Source organism: Lactuca virosa, chromosome 9 (genome assembly GCF_052849685.1).
Source record: "Lactuca virosa cultivar CGN04683 chromosome 9, Lactuca_virosa_CGN04683_v6, whole genome shotgun sequence".
In the NCBI taxonomy this organism is placed as follows: domain Eukaryota; kingdom Viridiplantae; phylum Streptophyta; class Magnoliopsida; order Asterales; family Asteraceae; genus Lactuca; species Lactuca virosa.
The window spans coordinates 222,720,244-222,739,555 of NC_136434.1; the positions used below are offsets into that span (position 1 = coordinate 222,720,244).

The following is a 19,312-nucleotide window of genomic DNA, read 5'->3' on the forward strand; positions in this document are numbered from 1 at the left end:
TATTGAAAGTTGATGAAGTGTGACATTAAGCTCAAACTCTCTATAATGTATCCACTAAAGCAAGAGTAGAACCACTAAAAATGTTAGTCTTTACTTATAAAATGTTGTTCTTAGCCATTAAGACATATACTAAAATATGCTTAAATAGAAGCAACATTGGAGACTTCATTTCTAGAGCCAAATGAAAGAATAAGAATAGAGGAAGAGTGCTCAATTTCTCGGCAATTTGCCAGCCCAAAGAGAGTGGAAAGAGTGAAATAAAATTTAGCCAAAACTCAAGTCTCATAACTTTCTTTTATGTACAAAATCATGGTCAAAAGGCAAGACAATAGAGTAGGAGGTAAGGCTTTCTTACAAGCACGATATAGTGAATAAAAAATTGAAAATTCATGTCCCTCCCATGTAGAGAGTAACCTACGATTTTGGCATGCCAAGGAGACAAGTTTCAAGTGCTATTTACTTTATTCACAACTAGCTAGTTATATGGCAATTAATGGTTACTCAGAGTGATCAAAATGTTGTACACAACATTAATATTCATACCATATGATATTAAGCTAGTTGTGTTTTCTTTTATTATTATTTTCTAAAAACAATAATTCTCAACATGTTGGAAAATATTATTTTCATAAAATAATGTTTTTCCAGTTAAATACAAGTGTTGATATTTATTAATAATCAAAATTACTATAATAAATAATCAATTAGTAGTAACTTGGTATAAGGTGCGACCCTATAAGATCATAAGTTATTAGAAATATCATTCTGTAATGATTCTTGGTCATACAAGATCTTTCAATCCCCCACTTACACAAGAGTTATCATAGATTGATATAGACGTTGGTGATTGTCTAACAACATTTCACTACCACTAATAACACATAACGAAGAATGTCATTCATCAATATCCAATTCCCAGAAGATCAAAGCTTCAATTGATGTATAAGGTAAGTTTATCAATTATCTCTTTGTTATAAACATCCTATTGAACATGAGACTTGGATCGCAATCAATCTCATTTGGTGTTCAAATTGGGGTATGACGATAAATGTCTAACTCTCAACACATAAGAGGAACAAATCTCATCTTGACTACATAAGCCTCTTGTATAGTTCACATAATACCTAAAAATGATTTTTATAACTGCCCGTTTAAGGATCCACATCTGACCATATCTAAGCACAACATTCCCTACACTTAAGACCTACTATGTATCTCAGGTGTTAAGGATACAAAGATAGTACATTTTAATCATGTATCACTCATAACAATAATATATGAGGTGATCTTGACGTGGGTTCGTTCAGTATCGGTTCTCTGACAGGTACCTATGAATCTTGGTTACAACCACTTGCTTACTTTCATCTGGTGAGAGTTAACCTATCCAATTCATATTAGTCTTACTTCATAATTGCTCCCACAATTATACCCGACTTTGAAATTTTAGAATAATGATATTATTCATGGATTAAACATGTTAATATAGAAAACAAAAAATATTGATGTGATAATCATATCCTAATATATCAAAAAAATATAATAGGTGTTGTCTTAATGTTCCAATATCAAATACTAAATTCAAATCAAAATCTCATTTCTAGAATAATGAAGTCCTATAGCTGAAGTGTGACGACTCATACTTAGCTTAAAAGGAAATAACTTTATTAATGGGTTCGACTAAATTTAATTTGTGTGAATCCTATGAATACTATCATGTCTATAGAACCTCCAGGCTAAGCTATATAGATATCTTCAAGTAGATGTCTATTAAGGAAAGCGGTCTTTCTTGAAATCTATTTGCCATATCTCATATTAAAAATATGTCGTTAAGGTAAATAATATCATTGTTGATCTAATCATAGCTACATATGAAAAAGTTTGATCATAGTCAATGTCATGAGTATGATAAGGATTATTGTCAATGAAACGAGTATGAGAAAATCCTTTTATAAAAAGCCTTAAATGTGTATAGATATCCATGTATGTATTCTTTCTAAAATAATCTCTTACTCCTTCTAGCCTTGCTATAGAGATGAAGATTAATTAAGCTCATACTTTATTATTAGACATGGATTACATCACCGTGTTTATGACTCTTAGTCATTAATCAGATTTGAGATCTAAAATAACATTTTGGTAGTTGATGGATTTTCCAGAAAACATCAAGTAAATTCATCAATGAAAGATTCCACATTTCTCAAGTCATAGATGATTTATGCCAATAATGCAAACAATTTAAGTTTATGAATAGTTATTATTCATGTTTAACAATTTCTTGTTAAAACTAGTGCCAACATTAGCTACATCAGACTATGGTTCTTGAGCTGCTTCAAGTTCCATGTGCCTCTCACTTGCCTAGTCATTAGAATCTTTCTTTCTGTTAACTCAACTTTCATACGAATTAAAGAACTTATTCTAGGTGGGTTTGTATATAATAATCTAAACAACCTTTTAGAGTATTCTACAAATATGTATTTAGTAGATTTTAGGATAATAAGCTTTAGTCTAACAACATATACTTCAAATCCTCAAAACATTAAGTAATATAAGGAAGGAGCCTTTCGATACAAAATCTTATTAAGTGTTTTTATCTACTTACTAGTTGGTGTTTGTATTCAAGATACAATTAATAGCGATTGAAGTATAACCCCAAGAGAATAAAGGTGAATATTTCTACCAATTAGAAAGTAAACTATATCAAGTAAAGTTTAATTCATTTTTTATTATAAGACTTTAGATGGTGTCACTGAATTGTATCTCAACTTTATATTGGAAAACTTCAACCAAGATTAGACAATTATGTTTAAACATGTAAAATATAAATACAACGACTATAGTTGTTAACAACGTTTATTTGATATTTATTGCTAGATCTTAGATATTCATTAGAAAGTAAGTCATACATCACAATGTATAGTTCCTTAATATTATTTTCTCTACAGTTTAGTGAAAACATCATTAGGAATCTTTCATATATAAATAAAATCCACATATGTCAAATAAACTACATTATTTGCCTTCAAAGATCCCTTTCTTGAAGTTGGAATATGTGTATTTCATTTATATATGTGACACCTCTTTGATGACAGGGACTATTACGAGACATGTAATGAGCTAAGAACCTCATACTACGAGTTAAAGTATGTGTTTGGTTTAACTATGGTTTGAGGTGAGCTTAAAACAATGAACTGATGATAATTTAGTGATACAATACATAGGTTTTTATATTTATTATGTTGTATTGGAAAATAAGTAGAGTAAACCAGGAAATTATGAGAGAAAATAATAGTTCACTCTGAAACGGTTCCGTGGATATAAAGTTTGTCAAAAACGGAGTCCATATGAGAAAGCTACGGCTATTTGAAGTTGAGATGAAAGTAGGTTGCTATTTTGAGAAATTCAACGAAAGTCAAAGTCAATTTTTGACCATCACGACGTGAAGGTATAATACTCATGATGTGACAATGAGTGGGTCAACATTGCACGTGTCAACCAGAGAGCGACACGTGGCGAGACAGAGTCTATTCAAGCTTCACGTCGTGACAATAGATGTGTCACGACGTCAAATGAGACAAGTCACCTGGACACTTGGCGGGAGAGGGTAATACGTGGCGAAACCGGAGTTCATCTGAATGTCACGACGTGACACATAGATGGTCATGACGTGACCACTGCAGGGTATAAATATATGACTCTCGAGTCATTTGAATGGTTTTTGACATACACGATCGGGAAAGCGGCTCGGGAGGTGTTTCTGGGAAATCATTACTGCTGTAACATACTAGTATACGGGAGTACATGAGTCGATTTACGGGATCATTAGAGGTATATTTTATCCTGTTTTACGTAAATACGTTTATGTGATACTAGTAAAGAGTCGTTAGTCCCAAATATGTGTTACGGGATTTCGTTATATGATGCTATACGAATCCGGTAAATTGTTAAATGTTAAACCGGTCATTATGAGTTAAATGCCCTAATTTACCATGTTTCTTAGCTCTGCTTATGCCTCCACCAAGGATAATTTTTCAACAAAAATTACATATAAATTTTTTGTTTCCTTTATCATTAACGGCTAGAGTTATATGTTCTCATGTTTTATCCATCTCCGTTTTTACATTTGATTGAACGGAAGATTGGGATTGATATTGATGTTGTGTTTTCATGGGTACTTTGACTTTCGATTCCAATATTGAACGATATTATAAAGTCATAGATTAATTTCAAAATCAGAACCACAGGAACAATGGAACATAAGTCTATAATAACAGAAAAATTACAATCCAACATAGCCGAAACAAAACTGAAATTAAAATTAAGAAATCAAATTGAGAAAGCAAACACCAATTGAACTTGTCATGATTATATATTGAACTTAAATTGAAAAACTAAGCAGAAGATTTCAGTACTTGTTCTTGAACTCAAAAAGACAAACACGTGATCGATGCTTACTTGTGGGTTGTGGTTGTGGAAGACGCTGCATGTGGGTTGTGGTTGTGGAGGACGAGCCGACGAAGTAATGGTCGACGACAATATAAGACTTAGGAGACGTGGTCTATTGATTACGTCTATCATAGAGTTCGACTTGCTGCTCCTGCTGCGTAACATTGAGTCCAACTGTGTCGTAGGCTGTAGTAGTGGGCTAAAACATTGGTCCATACTCTATATTTTGGCCCAAACATTAGTCCAACACCTATCTTCCCCGCTTTTGGCCGATTCAATGCACGGTTCAACCGGCCGATATACACGAAAACCGGCCGGTTTCTCTCCGGTCCAGATTTTAGCATAAAACCATAACTTATTAAACCGGTCACTCATCCAATAAATCACATGTAGTTGCAACTCATTCATTGGATGAGTGAGTATGTAAATCTTAAGAACAATCGTATTTTAATTCATAACAAAGTTGCATTAAGATAATCAACTATATTAACACCGATCATAAAGCACGCAATGAAAAAAGGATTGCTGGTGAAAGACGATGCCGGAAGTAGAGGGTGTATATCTCATATAACATGGTCTTTTTTGCTCAAATTTTCAATAATTGTTTCGTATCTTAAAAAAGAAAATCTACCAACACTGATCGGTCTCCCATCGCCGGGAGGTGTACACACCCCGCCTCTTTCCGCCGGCCGTGAACGACCCCGAACGCCGTCCTAGTCCAGTGTTCAACTTCATATCATACATCGCTCGCTCCGCAGGATCATATAACGTGGCATAAGCATTGTGAATCTCGATAAAGTTTCCATTGTCATGTTGCTTCAGATCCGAAGTATCAGGATGGTAAATCTTCGCTAAACTGCGATATGCAGCCTTGATCTCGATAGGCGTCGCGTTACGTTTGACTCTTAGGACTTCGTATAAACTGGAACATCTTCTGCACGTCGAATCAACGACCTGGTCAGCCTCTGTTGCATGAAGCAAGACCTTACAAGTACAACCCTTGTGACATCGGAAATGCACTTTTCCGGTTGAAACAACCGGTGATAACCGCGCATCATTCATGAATCCGAGAGTCGTTCCTCTGAGCGGGGTAGTGAGATTGCCAATCATACCGACGGAGATCACTTTACTGATAGAAATCGAAGAATAGTGTAGGGTTTTAAGGTTCAGAGTTTCAAGAATGGTTTGAATCAATTTAAGACTTTCGCAGGGTGTTGTTATTTATACAAAAGGACAACGGTCAGCAGTAGGTCTCTTTCTGGTTGCGTGTTGCGGGTCTTGATGGGGTCGCCAGCCGTTTCTTCCGGCTGTATGTTTAGGGTTGTTGTTTCTAGAAGACTGTGACAGTACCAGTGAGCCGAGCCGCGTAAAAAGAGCCAGGCTTTCGACGTGGGTCCGTAGCTTTTGGTGCACCAGAATAGGTAAGTTCTTCTAGAAAGCGTGAAGACTTTCTTTCTCCTCCACTTTTTAATATCAACTTCATTTTTCCCATTTTTTCAGCTAAGTTCCAACATGGCAATGTTTTTGATATTTTCCTATCGGTGTGCACTTGAATATATATACTGTGACCAAAAGCGAAAACCATAGTCACAATCAACTAAATTGTTTTCTACGAAAGGAGGTGCATCAAAAAGTTGAACTTTATGGGATTTGAACTTAAGAATATTTTATTTTGGAAGTGTTTAAATACTAAGGACCACTAATGCACTTTGAAGGTGGTACACAAATTCAACTATATTCACTAAGTATATACAATATATGGTATCTCTAGAACTTTTGATAAACCAATATTCGATTTGTATACAATGGTATCTCCAATGATTTGTGTTTATTCGGACTTCGATAAAATATGAGATTTTTTCAGATGTAACGCTCTTAAAAAACAATACAAGAAAGATCCAAGTTAGTGACTAAAATGATATGGTCACTGTAGAAGAGCAGTTACTAAAATGATTAGTAACCAAAATTTTGGTGTTTACTTTTCTTCACTAGGTCCGTCACTAAATTTATTAGAGACCAAAATGTATAAGTGGCCACTAAATAGTGTAGTAACTAAAGTATATGTAGTGGTCACTATATGTGACGATTCATTCTGTCACTGATCAGTAACCTGTTTAGTGAGCATAATAAAAAGCTAACTGATTTTGGTTACACTATTAATGACTACAGTAACAAAAAAATATGGTCAATAATTATTTATTGTTAAAGACCCAAAAACATGATCACATGAAAAGACGATAACTACTAGATTGGGTTGCTATAAATTAAAACCTATTTAATTTTACAATGATAACGAAAAATATTAGATTTCACTTATAAAACAAAAAATCGATACATTTGATTCAAAGTGTCCAAGAACAAACATGTCACGTCAACTTGACTTCAAACGTCCGCTAAACAAGTTTTTAAGAAAATAATAATAAAACAAGCTAACAAAATATATTGAAAAAGCTTGAATAAAGTAAAAATCTTCAAACTCATGGACAAATGACAATTCTTGTCTAATCTTATTAATTAACAAGGTTCATGACTTCCTAGTCTACTCTCGATGGATGCATGCATCTGCAACCTCTATAATAATAGTTCACATAATAAAAACAAATTTAAATACAAAATAAAAAATTTAAATAAAACTCTTTTTATTCCATAATAATTTTTTTAATCTTGAAATTTTATAGTATTAAATTTCTAAAACATACCACAAAACCCATAATCAATGTTGTGCCCTCGAGACATTAGATGAAATGTGTGTATGAAATAACAACATGATCATTAGTTTCTTTTATATTTTCTAACATAATACAAAAAGCCAAGATTTATTGTATTTGATAGTTATTGGTTCTTAATACTCACTTGAAATTTAACTTGGCCATCATCCACGCCATCATTCACCAACATGTTGAAATTGAACGAATATGAAAATGTCATTAATTTTAAATTTAATATTTATGGAGTTATCTTGAATTTTTCTCATATTTTCTTTACAAACGTTATCATAGAAATTTGTTCTAGCAAATATGAGTTACCATTTATAAGATTATCAAAAAACAGTATACACATGATTAGTTAATTACAGTAAAAACATGCTTTACACATAATTAATTTATTACAGCAGAAAAACTTGTCACTATAGCAAAATTTATTTGACAAATTTTTAATGTTAATGATTTTTGAGCCTATAAATGTTATCTACAACATATCTTGCCTTTTTGTTAACTAGTTTTCAAATGTTATAGAACCATATATGATAACAAAAAATCTTCTCATTTTAACACATAATAGAAAATATATTGTTCATCAAAATAGGAACAGCATGAAAGTACGTACATTTACCACCGTTTCTCCCATTTATAACTGGGCAACTTAAAAATATATATGGCACCAACACATATTCATTTAGCAATTTGCGTAAAAAACAAAATCAGTTCAAATCACATATTATATATATGACTACTCAAATAAAACAACTAGATAAATATCATATGGCACAACCATCCAAAGGGCATAAAGAAGAATTAATTCATTTTGCATTTTAGAGAAGTGTACCAACTATTAAGAGCAAACAATTAGCTTTAACACGGTTCTTATTTGCATAAAAGTCTATTAATACTTTATATACTCATCTGAGAAGATTATGAATTAATACAATCATGCCATCATTCCTCTTTTTGAGAAGATTTCGAATCTGATTAGTAAATGTCATCGTCATTAAGAAATCATCTATCCATGACAAGCAATACAAGAAATGAAGGCATTACCGACGATGCCTTTAGCGGCGACAAGGATATAAGTCAAACTTGTGAATTCAAACTTATTCACCAAGGTTTAGGTAAGAACTCAACACAGGTAAGTTTGGAACAAAAGAAGATCAACAAACATGGAAGAAAGAAACGCAAACAGGGGAAGACTATGATGCATGGAAACGCCATTCAACTAGCCGTACCCGTATCTGATACTTGGAGGAAACGGAAACGGCTGGGAAACGACAGGAAACGTATCTTGACCGTATCAGCGACTAAGGAAACGTATCTGGGTAAGTTTCCACAACGTTTCTTTTTGCATGGGCTTCTTAAATAGGATAAAGGTTTAATGGGCTACACGAGATTACCCTACAACTATTAGTCCCTTAACGCTGCCTCCCTAAATCCTTAAGTTTTTAATCGATTTGGTATATTATCCTAATATCGTTTACAGTTTTGACTTTTGAGTTTAGTGCTTGCGCACTTGGTTGTCGACGATCAAGAACAACAAAGAATTCACCACTCACGAATTCAGTATTTTTGGAGTTTAAACTTTACATGTTTTGGAATTTTTTTAATATATATATGTTTTTTCGTATTTTTATATTGCCGTATCCGTGCCGTATCCGTATCTTGAATTTTTGAGTTTTGCCGTTTCCCGTATCCGTTCTGTATCTGTTTCCCGTTGCCGTGTCCGTTTCCGTGCAACTTAGGGGGAAGAAAGGTTTTCTGGGAAAATTGCTTGTTCACCAAGCTTTTATTAGAAACGAGAATGAAAACTGATTAAAAAACATTAGAAAACAAATGCCTATTTATACTAGCTGGAAAAGAATCCTAGCTAGTCTAATTCAAAAACATAAAAAATAGGAAGTTTCCTAAATTGCCCATGGGACTCCTTTTGTCCTCGAATCTGAATTAAGCCAACATTTTCCCCCTTAATTCAGAATTCACCACCTTCTTCACTCCAAGCATAGTTCTCATTTCTTCAAACTTGTTTCTAACCACTGACTTTGTTAGAATATCAGCTCGCTGCTCATTGGTTCTCACATGCTTAACCAAAACTTCTCCTTTTTTAGTACATTCACAATGAAGTGGTACTTTGTATCCATATGCTTACTTCTTCCATGGAATACAGGGTTTTTCATCAGATCTAACGTTGATTTAATATCCACATATGTAGAGTAGCATGGCTTATCTTCTTACCTGTTAATTCACTCAACAGTCTCCGTATCTAGATACATTGACACGTTGCCTTTGTTGTAGCCATGAATTTTGCTTCACACGAACAAAGAGCTTCACTTTTTTTTTGTGAAGCCCTAGTAACTAAGTTTTCATTCAGGTAGAATGCAACTCCAGTTGTAGTTCTTCTATCAATTACTTCTCTTGCAAGATCACTATATGTGTACCCGATTATGATGTCTTCTTCACTCCCTTTGACATAAAATAACCCATAATCCATTTTACCTTTAATATACCTCAATATATGCTTTACCACCTGCATGTGTTTGACAGTAGGATGCTCCATATATAGACTAATCATCCCTACGTCGTATGAGATATCTGGCCTGGTGTTTGTCAAGTACCTCAAACCTCCAATGATGCTTCGATATTCAGTGGGGTCAACTGGTTCACCTTGTTCATCTTTGGATAATTCTAATTTAGGATCCATTGGATATTTACATGAGTTACAATCCGACATTCTTGCTTTTTCAAGAATAACTTTCGCATACCTAGAGTGTTTTAAGGAAATTCCTCTTTTTTCTTGAAGCACTTCAATTCCCAAGTAATATGACAATGGACCAAGATCGATCATTTAAAGTTCCTAATTCATCTGTTGTTTGAAGTGTTTTACTTCAATCTTGCAACTCCATGTGATGATAAGATCATCTACATATATTCCCACTATAAGTATCTTTTTATTCTTGTTTCTCGTGTAAAATGCATATTCTTTTGGACATCGTTTGAAACCAAGGCCTTTTAAATACTTATCCAATCTTGAGTTTCATGCTCTAGGTGATTGTCGTAGTCCATACAATACCTTATGGAGCTTGTACACATTCTTTGGTTGGTCACTATTCTTGAACCCTTATGGTTGTGTAACATATACTTCTTCTTCTACGTCTCCATATAGGAATGCCTACTTCACGTCAAGGTGATGTACCAACCGCCCGTTTTTAGCTGAAAGTGTAAGTAGTATCCGAATTGTTTCCATTCTTGCAACTGGAGCAAAGACTTCATCAAAGTCAATCCCTTGCTTTTGCACATACCCCTTTGCTACCAATCTTGCTTTATGCTTTAATACTTTCCGGTTGGATCCATTTTTAGTTTGAAAACCCATTTTAACCCAACAAGTTTCCTTCCTGATGGGAGCTCAACCAAACTCCAAGTTTTATTCTTTTCAATTGACTTCAACTTACTTTTCATGGCATTCACCCACTCATGATGGAACATCCCAAAAATACGGTCCAATACATTCATTTTTATTTATTAAATAAACCATGATCATCAAAACATAAGTCATATAATCTCAAACAAAAGTCAAAGTATTTCAAATCATTATCATCAGAGTTTCGAATCAAAACATCAGAGTAAACCTCCTAGGCTAAAACATCATGGTGTGTGCAATGCAGTCATCCCAAGCTCTTCTCATTGGAACTGGAAGTACCTGAAACCAAAACTGAAAACTGTAAGCACGAAATTTAGTGAGTTCCCCATACTACCACATACCATACACATAACCGCATATACTGGGCCCCCGCCCCTACATGGGGCCCCGCCCGACATCAAATTCTATCCGACATCAGGCCCCGCCTGGCATCGAGCCCCGCTCGGTATACAAATATGTTTCTCCCAGGCCACGCCTGTGTCTGGGCCTCGCCTACTATACACATATAATCATATAATCATGCTAGTACATAAAGAAAACATATGCTAAATGTGTTTTTGTCCTAAGGACTCACCTAACTTGGACCCCGCCCCTGTTCTGCTACTGATGAGTTATGGAACTCCGTCCACACTCCTGCTGATAGTGAGATACGGGCCCCGGCCCACACTCACTTCTCTCCTATCATGGGCCCCGCCCCTACTCTGATAATGATGAGATATGGAACCCCGTCCACACTCTGCTAGTGGTGAGATACGAGCCCTCGCCCACACTCACTTCCCTATCCAGGCACATACAAGTATCACACAGACAACAAGTATAACTAAACATGCATATATTCATCGGGTACCACCCGACATCGAACCGTAGTCCAAAAACATACATATAAGCATCCCTCGGGCACCGCCCGACATCGAACCGTAGTCCGAAAACATACATATAAGCATCCCTCGGGTACCGCCCGACATCGAACCGTAGTCCGGAAACATACTATCATAAAATGCCTAGGGCTAACCCCCGGGTCTTCCTACTATACATAAACATAATGGGCCAGCATTAGTTCCGTAGACCCATGCAAACAGTGAGGAGACTCACCTCAAATGTTGGATGATAGCTGAACGTCTCTGCCCCGCGATCAACTCTACTCAAACCCTGCATATCACAACCCTTAGTAACCAATCTATGCTTCATAACCCCTCAAGGGTCAACCTTGGTCAAAGTCAAAGTCAACACTCCAGTCAAAGTCAAAGTCAATGCCCGAGTTGACTCAACTTGTCGAGTCATCCTTCAACTCCGTAAGTTTCCACGAATCACAGAATGTGATATCTCGAATCAACTCGTCGAATTTACCCCAAACTCGTCGAGTCCTCCATTATTCACAGAATCACGAAATCCCGACCCAACTCGTCGAGTCTTCCAGCAACTCGACTAGTTGCCTCCTCTTTCATCAGAATCGGGCAACTTCCAACCCAACTCGCTGAGTTCCTATATGGACTCGTCGAGTTCCTCAGTTTGTTAAGCCTTTCTTAACGGATTAAGCCCCTATTCTTCATATCTAAGCTCCATACTTCATATATACACTGAAAATGTCCTTTTAAGGGTAAAGTTTCCAACTTTACCCGTTAATACCCTTCCTTAATGGGTTTAGCTCAAACCCTAACTCATTAAGACCTAGATCTTGATCCAAAAGCCATTAATACTTCAAGCTAATGCATACAAACTGAGATCTGGACCTTAGACACCACATAAACACATAAAGCCTCTAACTTTCTCTCCTTGCATGGCCTTTTGGAGCTTAAAAGGCCAAAATGATATCCTAAAGCTTGCATGGGGATTCAATGGCCATAAAGTTTACACCTTTATACCATGAAAGCTCTTCACGATCCTAGATCTTAAAGTATACTCACTTGGGACGTCCATTTCCCAAGGATCATGCTAGTTGGACCAAAAACCCAATAAAGTGACAATAAGGAGATCTAAGTAATCATTAAGCAAGTTTGAGACTTGCTTACCAGAAAATGCTGCAAATGGAGTGAAATTGTTGGATCTATAATCTCCTTCTTGAGTCCACAAGCTTCTCCTTCTTCCACAAGCTTCTCCTTCTTCCACAAGCTTCAAACATACAAGATTTTTCTCAAAACGACTCACAAGCTCACACAATGCATTAGGGTTTCGAGATTTAGGGTTTGGGACTTGGAGGCTGGAAATGAAGCCAAAACCCTAGAGTTAAGTTTTTTAAATAGGGTGCAAAATCCCGGATTTAGGGTTTCCCAAACCCAGTCCAACTCGTCGAGTTGGTCCTCCCCAACTCGTTGAGTTGGTGTCTAAATACCCACGTGCCAAATGGTTCCTACTCGTCGAGTTTTCCTCCCTGAACTCGACGAGTTGCCCTTTCCAATGAAGTTTATTCTTCTTTTATTAGCCTTCTAGATCCCGGGTGTTACAACTCTCCCCCACTTAAACTAGACTTCGTCCTCGAAGTCCTCTGTAGTCCTCTATCCCGGATACTTGTCACGCGCCACGCCTGCGGCTCCTACTATTTGCCCCGAACTAACTGATGTTCCTCATGGGACACAGAAGACACTATGAATTAGTCTGAATTCTTGTAGCAATCCTATACGATGCATAATCTTGTCTGCTTGGTCCAATCCTCGAAATGACCACTACACTTGGCCTACAGTCTTGCTCCCTGAGTGAAATGCCACTCCTTGGAGGTAAAACCTTGAGAACACTTCAATCACCATAAACCCTGAGTACACTGCTCCTATCAATAGCCGATGACCTATCCTGTAACCAACAAGTACTTATACTTGACCTCCAGAGGGTGCAACCATTACCTTGTGTAGTCAATGGCCTTCCTAAGGCAACTGATCATAACCAACAAAAATTTCTTCCTATCTCTATGAATGATAAATCCTTCGCCATAATGGAATCCCCAGTCACTCCCAGTGCTGGTCATCTCGATAGTACCCAACTAATGATTCCTCCTACCATGTCCAGAGATACTGAACGTTCAACTCAACGTAGGGATCATATAATCCTTCGAGTAGAAGATCATTCCCCGCAACGGTTAGACTCATACGAGAGCTGTGCAACAGGGTTAGATCAATTACTCTGAGATTATTTAATCCTGCTGTGAGTGACTTAGCATCTCTCGGTCCACTAGATGCTCCACACACAAGAATCCTCATATCACAACTTCTGCCCAAACATCCTACTACCTCTTATCCACTGTCCGTACGAGCCGAGACCTCCCAGGTCTCAACTTATCTGCCAACTATCTGGAATATTGGATTCCCACCCAGTTGCTGAACCAATGAACACCCTCTCAGTCGCTCCCCGCGACTCCCGAAGAAAACTTCAGCTATCGAAACTACCCTATTCACATTACCGCTCTTGGCTCTATAATTTCTTGGGACCCCCGATCCCATATCTTGACCCAACGGTCTCTGCCAGGTCCCACTTGCATAGCTATAATCATACGGGCCTCGCCCACGGGTCCCACCTAAACCATACTATGGAGTGGCTTTGCCCACAGGTCCCACTTATCTAGGGCTACACAGGCTCAACTCCACCTCGAATCCCATCATCCTACCATTTCCTGATTCCAATCATGTTGTGGTCACCCTACGAACTGATCCACCCGAGCCTAACTTATCCGAATGAACCGGTAAATGCTACGGCTTATCCCGTAGTTTAACAATCACTTTCTCACACTATCTTTCCACATGAAGAATACTACGGCTACCCCGCAGTCGTACAATACCTTCCATGCTATCTGGCTGCTGGTGAATGCTACAGCTATCCCGCAGTCTTACCACACTTCCCATGCTAACTCAACCGCTGACCATGGTCTTAATTGATTACCAATCCGAACACATCCAAAGTCGAGCACCCACATGGTCTAACATCCTGACTAAACTCGCGTCTTGACGGGAATTCCCCAACCTGGTTTCCTAAAACCAGCTATCAAACATCAAGAAGATGTGAACCCCAACATTGGGAAGTTTCCCAAACTCCCAACTCGCACACTCCTCAACCCAACAACCACTTGGGCCGCCTTCCTCCCCAACGGGAATACGAACTCATCCTAGTCTTGCACCTCCTTCTATTCCTGAATACCTGAACGGTACTCCCCCACTTAGATTCAACTAAGTCTTCATGGCACCTCTAGAACCTAGAGGATTCCTAATCCATTTCTATCTTCCAACGATCGAGCTGCTAACAACCGAAGCTCCATGATGCTGGCGTTCCGAGACTGACCAATACTAAAACAATACTACTCTTGAGGGCTCATGGGACACTTCCCAAGTTCCAATCACACTCGCTACAGGTACCACATCCTGAGAACCCGCTATATAAGGAGACGATCTCAAGCTACTACTCTAAGTTTCATGGTATGCAAATGGAATATCACCCGAACATAAGCAAAAAACATAACTCCATCATACATTTACTCATACTGATACAACAATAACAATAAAATCATAAATAAGAACTGATAGATAAGCGAAAGGTACACTCCAGCAACACCGGAAGCTGCTCGTGCCTCCTCTGTAGTCAGTTGGAAAGCCCTGCTCCTCGCCATAGGCGCCACTGCCCGGCCCTGACGGTCGTCGGTGATCCTCAATGTCACAGGGGTTGGTGCCGTCACCGGTCCTGCTGTAGTCAAACTCAGACATTGGGCCTTCTTGTGGCATCCTTAACCGTACCGAAGATCACATGAGTCTGGTCAATGATGTTGCATGTAATCTCAAATGAAATAAACTCTCTCATCTGATCATCCAACTACCCGACTCAAGAGCCCGAGCCTGATCCCTCGCTGACACCAGCACTATCAATTGGTCTAGTACGTAGTGTCACCATGCTGCAACATATCATAATAACCATCAGAATACTCATCACTACCGAGGGATCACACACACACTACAAGTTTCCTGGTTTTATCTCAGTCCTCCTTGATTCGAGTACTGATCCTTTGCTTTCAGTAGTACGGGCCCATACTACCTTCCACATATATCCGTACTTTCCTCAAGAATTGTCTTGACTCCACCAAGTCCCTTTTACTAATACCGCTCCCAACACTAATCTCATCCTAGTCTTGCCTTACGATAATCCCCGACCCACTCTCTGACATAAGCTGCATAAGAAGTCTCTGCTATCTCCCCCTAACTAGCTCGCAAATACCATTATATATTACTAAGACCAGATAATTCTTCGAATGAGAGGTCCTACCCTACAACGGTTGGACTAAAATGAGAGCTGCGTAATAGGGCTAAACCTAACCTTCTGAAATTATTTAGTCCTCGTAATATGTAACTTAACGTATTTGTTTACTAGTTAGTTAAAGATAACTAGAACTCCTAAAAGCACAAAGCAATCAACATTCGAGCATTGAGTAACCAAAACCAAGCATATCCTAATCAGGCCATCATATCACTGACTAATCAGTACTAGCATGCAGTTCAATAAGCACATACAATAGGCATACAAGGCATCCTTCCTAGATCCTTACCCCTAATCTAGCATGCAGTTCACATAATCATATCATCACATAAACTTGTATGGGTAATTTGGGAGAACTTACTTGAGCTTGGCTGATTGCATGAAAAACACCCTTTTCTCTTTCCTCTTTTTAAAATCCTTTTTAAAAAATGATTTTCTTTTGAAAATTTCATACCAAGTCCTCAGTTTGAGTTCAGACACACCCGAGAGTGTGCTCGAAACCCTCAAACCAAGGCTCTGATACCAACTTGGAACATCCCAAAAATACGGTCCAAAAAATTAGTTTTTATTTATTAAATAAACCATGATCATCAAAACATAAGTCATATAATCTCAAAAAAAAGTCAAAGTATTTCAAATCATTATTATAAGAGTTTCAAATCAAAACATCAGAGTAAACATCCCAGGCTAAAACATCATGGTGTGTGCAATGCAGTCATCCTGAGCTCTTCTCATTGGAACTGGAAGTACCTGAAACAAAAAATGAAAACCGTAAGCACGAAACTTAGTGAGTTCCCCATACTACCACATACCATACACATAACCGCATATAACGGGCTCCCTCCCCTACATGGGGCCCCGCCCGGCATCAGACTCTATCCGGCATCAGGCCCCTCCTGGCATCGAGCCCCGCTCGGTATACAAATTTGTTTCTCCCAGGCCCCGCCTGTCTCCGGGCCTCGCCCGCTATACACATACAATCATATAATCATGCTAGTAGATAAAGAAAACATACGCTAAATGTGTTTCTGTCGTAAGGCCTCGCCTAACTTGGGCCCCGCCCCTGTTCTGCTACTAATGAGTTATGGAACTCCGTCCACACTACTGCTGATAGTGAGATACGGGCCCCCGCCCACAGTCACTTCTCTCCTATCATGGGCCCCGCCCCTACTCTGCTAATGATGAGATATGGAACCCCGTCCACACTCTGCTAGTGGTGAGATACGTGCCCTGGCCCACACTAACTTCCCTATACAGGCACATACAAGTATCACACAGACAACAAGTATAACTAAACATGCACATATTCATCGGGTACCACCCGACATCGAACCGTAGTCAGGAAACATACATATAAGCATCCCTCGGGCACCGCCCGACATCGAACCGTAGTCCGGAAATATACATATAAGCATCCTCGGGTACCGCCCGACATCGAACCGTAGTTCGGAAACATACTATTATAAAATGCCTAGGGCTAACCCCCGGATCTTCCTACTATACACAAACATAATGGGCCAGAATTGGTGTCGTAGAACCATGCAAACAGTGAGGAGACTCACCTCAAATGTTGGATGATAGTTGAACGTCTCAGCCCCGCGATTGGCTCTACTCAAACCATGCATATCACAACCCTTAGTAACCAATCTATGCTTCATAACCCCTCAAGGGTCAACCTTGGTCAAAGTCAAAGTCAAAGTCAACACTCCATTCAAAGTCAAAGTCAACGCCCGAGTTGACTCAACTTGGCGAGTTTCCACGAATTACAGAATGTGATATCTCGAATCAACTCGTCGAGTTTACCCCAAACTCGTCGATTCCTTCATTATTCACAGAATCGCGAAATCCTGACTCAACTCGTCGAGTCTTCCAGCAACTCGATGAGTTTCCTCCTCTTTCATCAGAATCGGGCAACTTCCAACCCAACTCGTCGAGTTCCTATATGGAATCGTCAAGTTCCTCAGTCTGTTAAGCCTTTCTTAACGGATTAAGCCCCTATTCTTCAAATCTAAGCTCCATACTTCACATATACACTGAAAATGTCCTTTTAAGGGTAAAGTTTCCAACTTTACACGTTAATACCCCTCCTTAATGGGTTTAGCTCAAACCCTAACTCATTAAGACCTAGATCTTGATCCAAAAGCCATTAATACTTCAAGCTAATGCATACAAACTGAGATCCGGACCTTAGACTCCACATAAACACGTAAAGCCTCTAACTTTCTCTCCATGCATGGACTTTTGGAGCTTAAAAGGCCAAAATGATATCCTAAAGGTTGCATGGGGATTCAATGGCCATAAAGTTTGCACCTTTATGCCATGAAAGCCCTTCAGGGTCCTATATTTGAAAGTATACTCATTTGGGACGTCCACTTCCCAAGGATCATGCTAGTTGGACCAAAAACCCAATAAAGTGACAATAAGGAGATCTAAGTAATCATTAAGCAAGTTTGAGACTTGCTTACCAAAAAATGCTGCAAATGGAGTGAAGTTGCTGGATCTATAATCTGCTTCTTGACTCCTCAAGCCTCTCCTTCTTCTGCAAGCTTCAAACACACAAGATTTTTCTCAAAAGTGACTCACAAGCTCACACAATGCATTAGGGTTTTGAGATTTAGGGTTTGGGCCTTGGAGGCTGGAAATGAAGCCAAAACCCTAGAGTTAAGTTGTTTAAATAGGGTGAAAAATCCCGGATTTAGGGTTTCCCAAACCCAGTCCAACTCGTCGAGTTGGTCCTCCCCAACTCGTCGAGTTGGTGTCTAAACACCCACGTGCCAAATGGTTCCTACTTGCCGAGTTTTCCTCCCTAAACTCGACGAGTTGCCCTTTCCAATGAATTTTATTCTTCTTTTATTAGCCTTCTAGATTCCGGGTGTTACACATGATTCATACTTGCTACATAGTAATTAGTTAGTTCTTCACTATCATGCATAAGTAATAATTCCTTAGTTTCATCATATATATATATATATATATATATATATATATATCAGCCAAAGAGCGATACTTCAAGAACTCATATGATTCTCTTGAGGTAAAACTTGTTGAATCATACATATGTTTGTTTGTTGAGCTTGATGGGGTAGACTTTGTGGATCCATGAGAACTATACTGTAATTCGGGGTTGGTTGTGTTTGTTTCAGGTATGTCGAATTACATGTCTTCATTAACTTGATTTTCTTGCATTGTGTAACCTTCCATAGTGAAAGTCACACTTAGATTGGTTTGAATCTTGGATGTTATCCCCTAATCCCATGCCTTATCTTCCTCGAATTGTACATCTTTACTGATTCAGATTGCTCCAGTATTAGGATCAAATAGTACATATTCTTTTGATCCTTTTTCAACTCCAAGATGTACCACTTTCACACTCCGGTCTTCTAGTTTTGTGAGATGGCTTCCTGTTGATCTCATGTGAGCGACACACCCAAATACCCTTAATTGCTCAAGTTTGGGTTTTTTCCTGTCCACATCTCATATGGAATCGAGTTTTCAAGAGTTTTTGTAGTTACACGGTTCA

The 19,312-nt window shown here is 38.3% G+C and overlaps 1 protein-coding gene across 1 annotated transcript; it reads right to left on the minus strand.

The window, feature by feature from the left end:
• Positions 1–5,070: 5,070 nt before the first annotated feature.
• On the minus strand, positions 5,071–5,505 carry LOC145140346 (Chaperone DnaJ-domain superfamily protein). The gene has a single exon (XM_079073865.1). The coding sequence runs from the start codon at positions 5,503–5,505 to the stop codon at positions 5,071–5,073; it is 435 nt and encodes a 144-aa protein (XP_078929991.1).
• Positions 5,506–19,312: the final 13,807 nt, after the last annotated feature.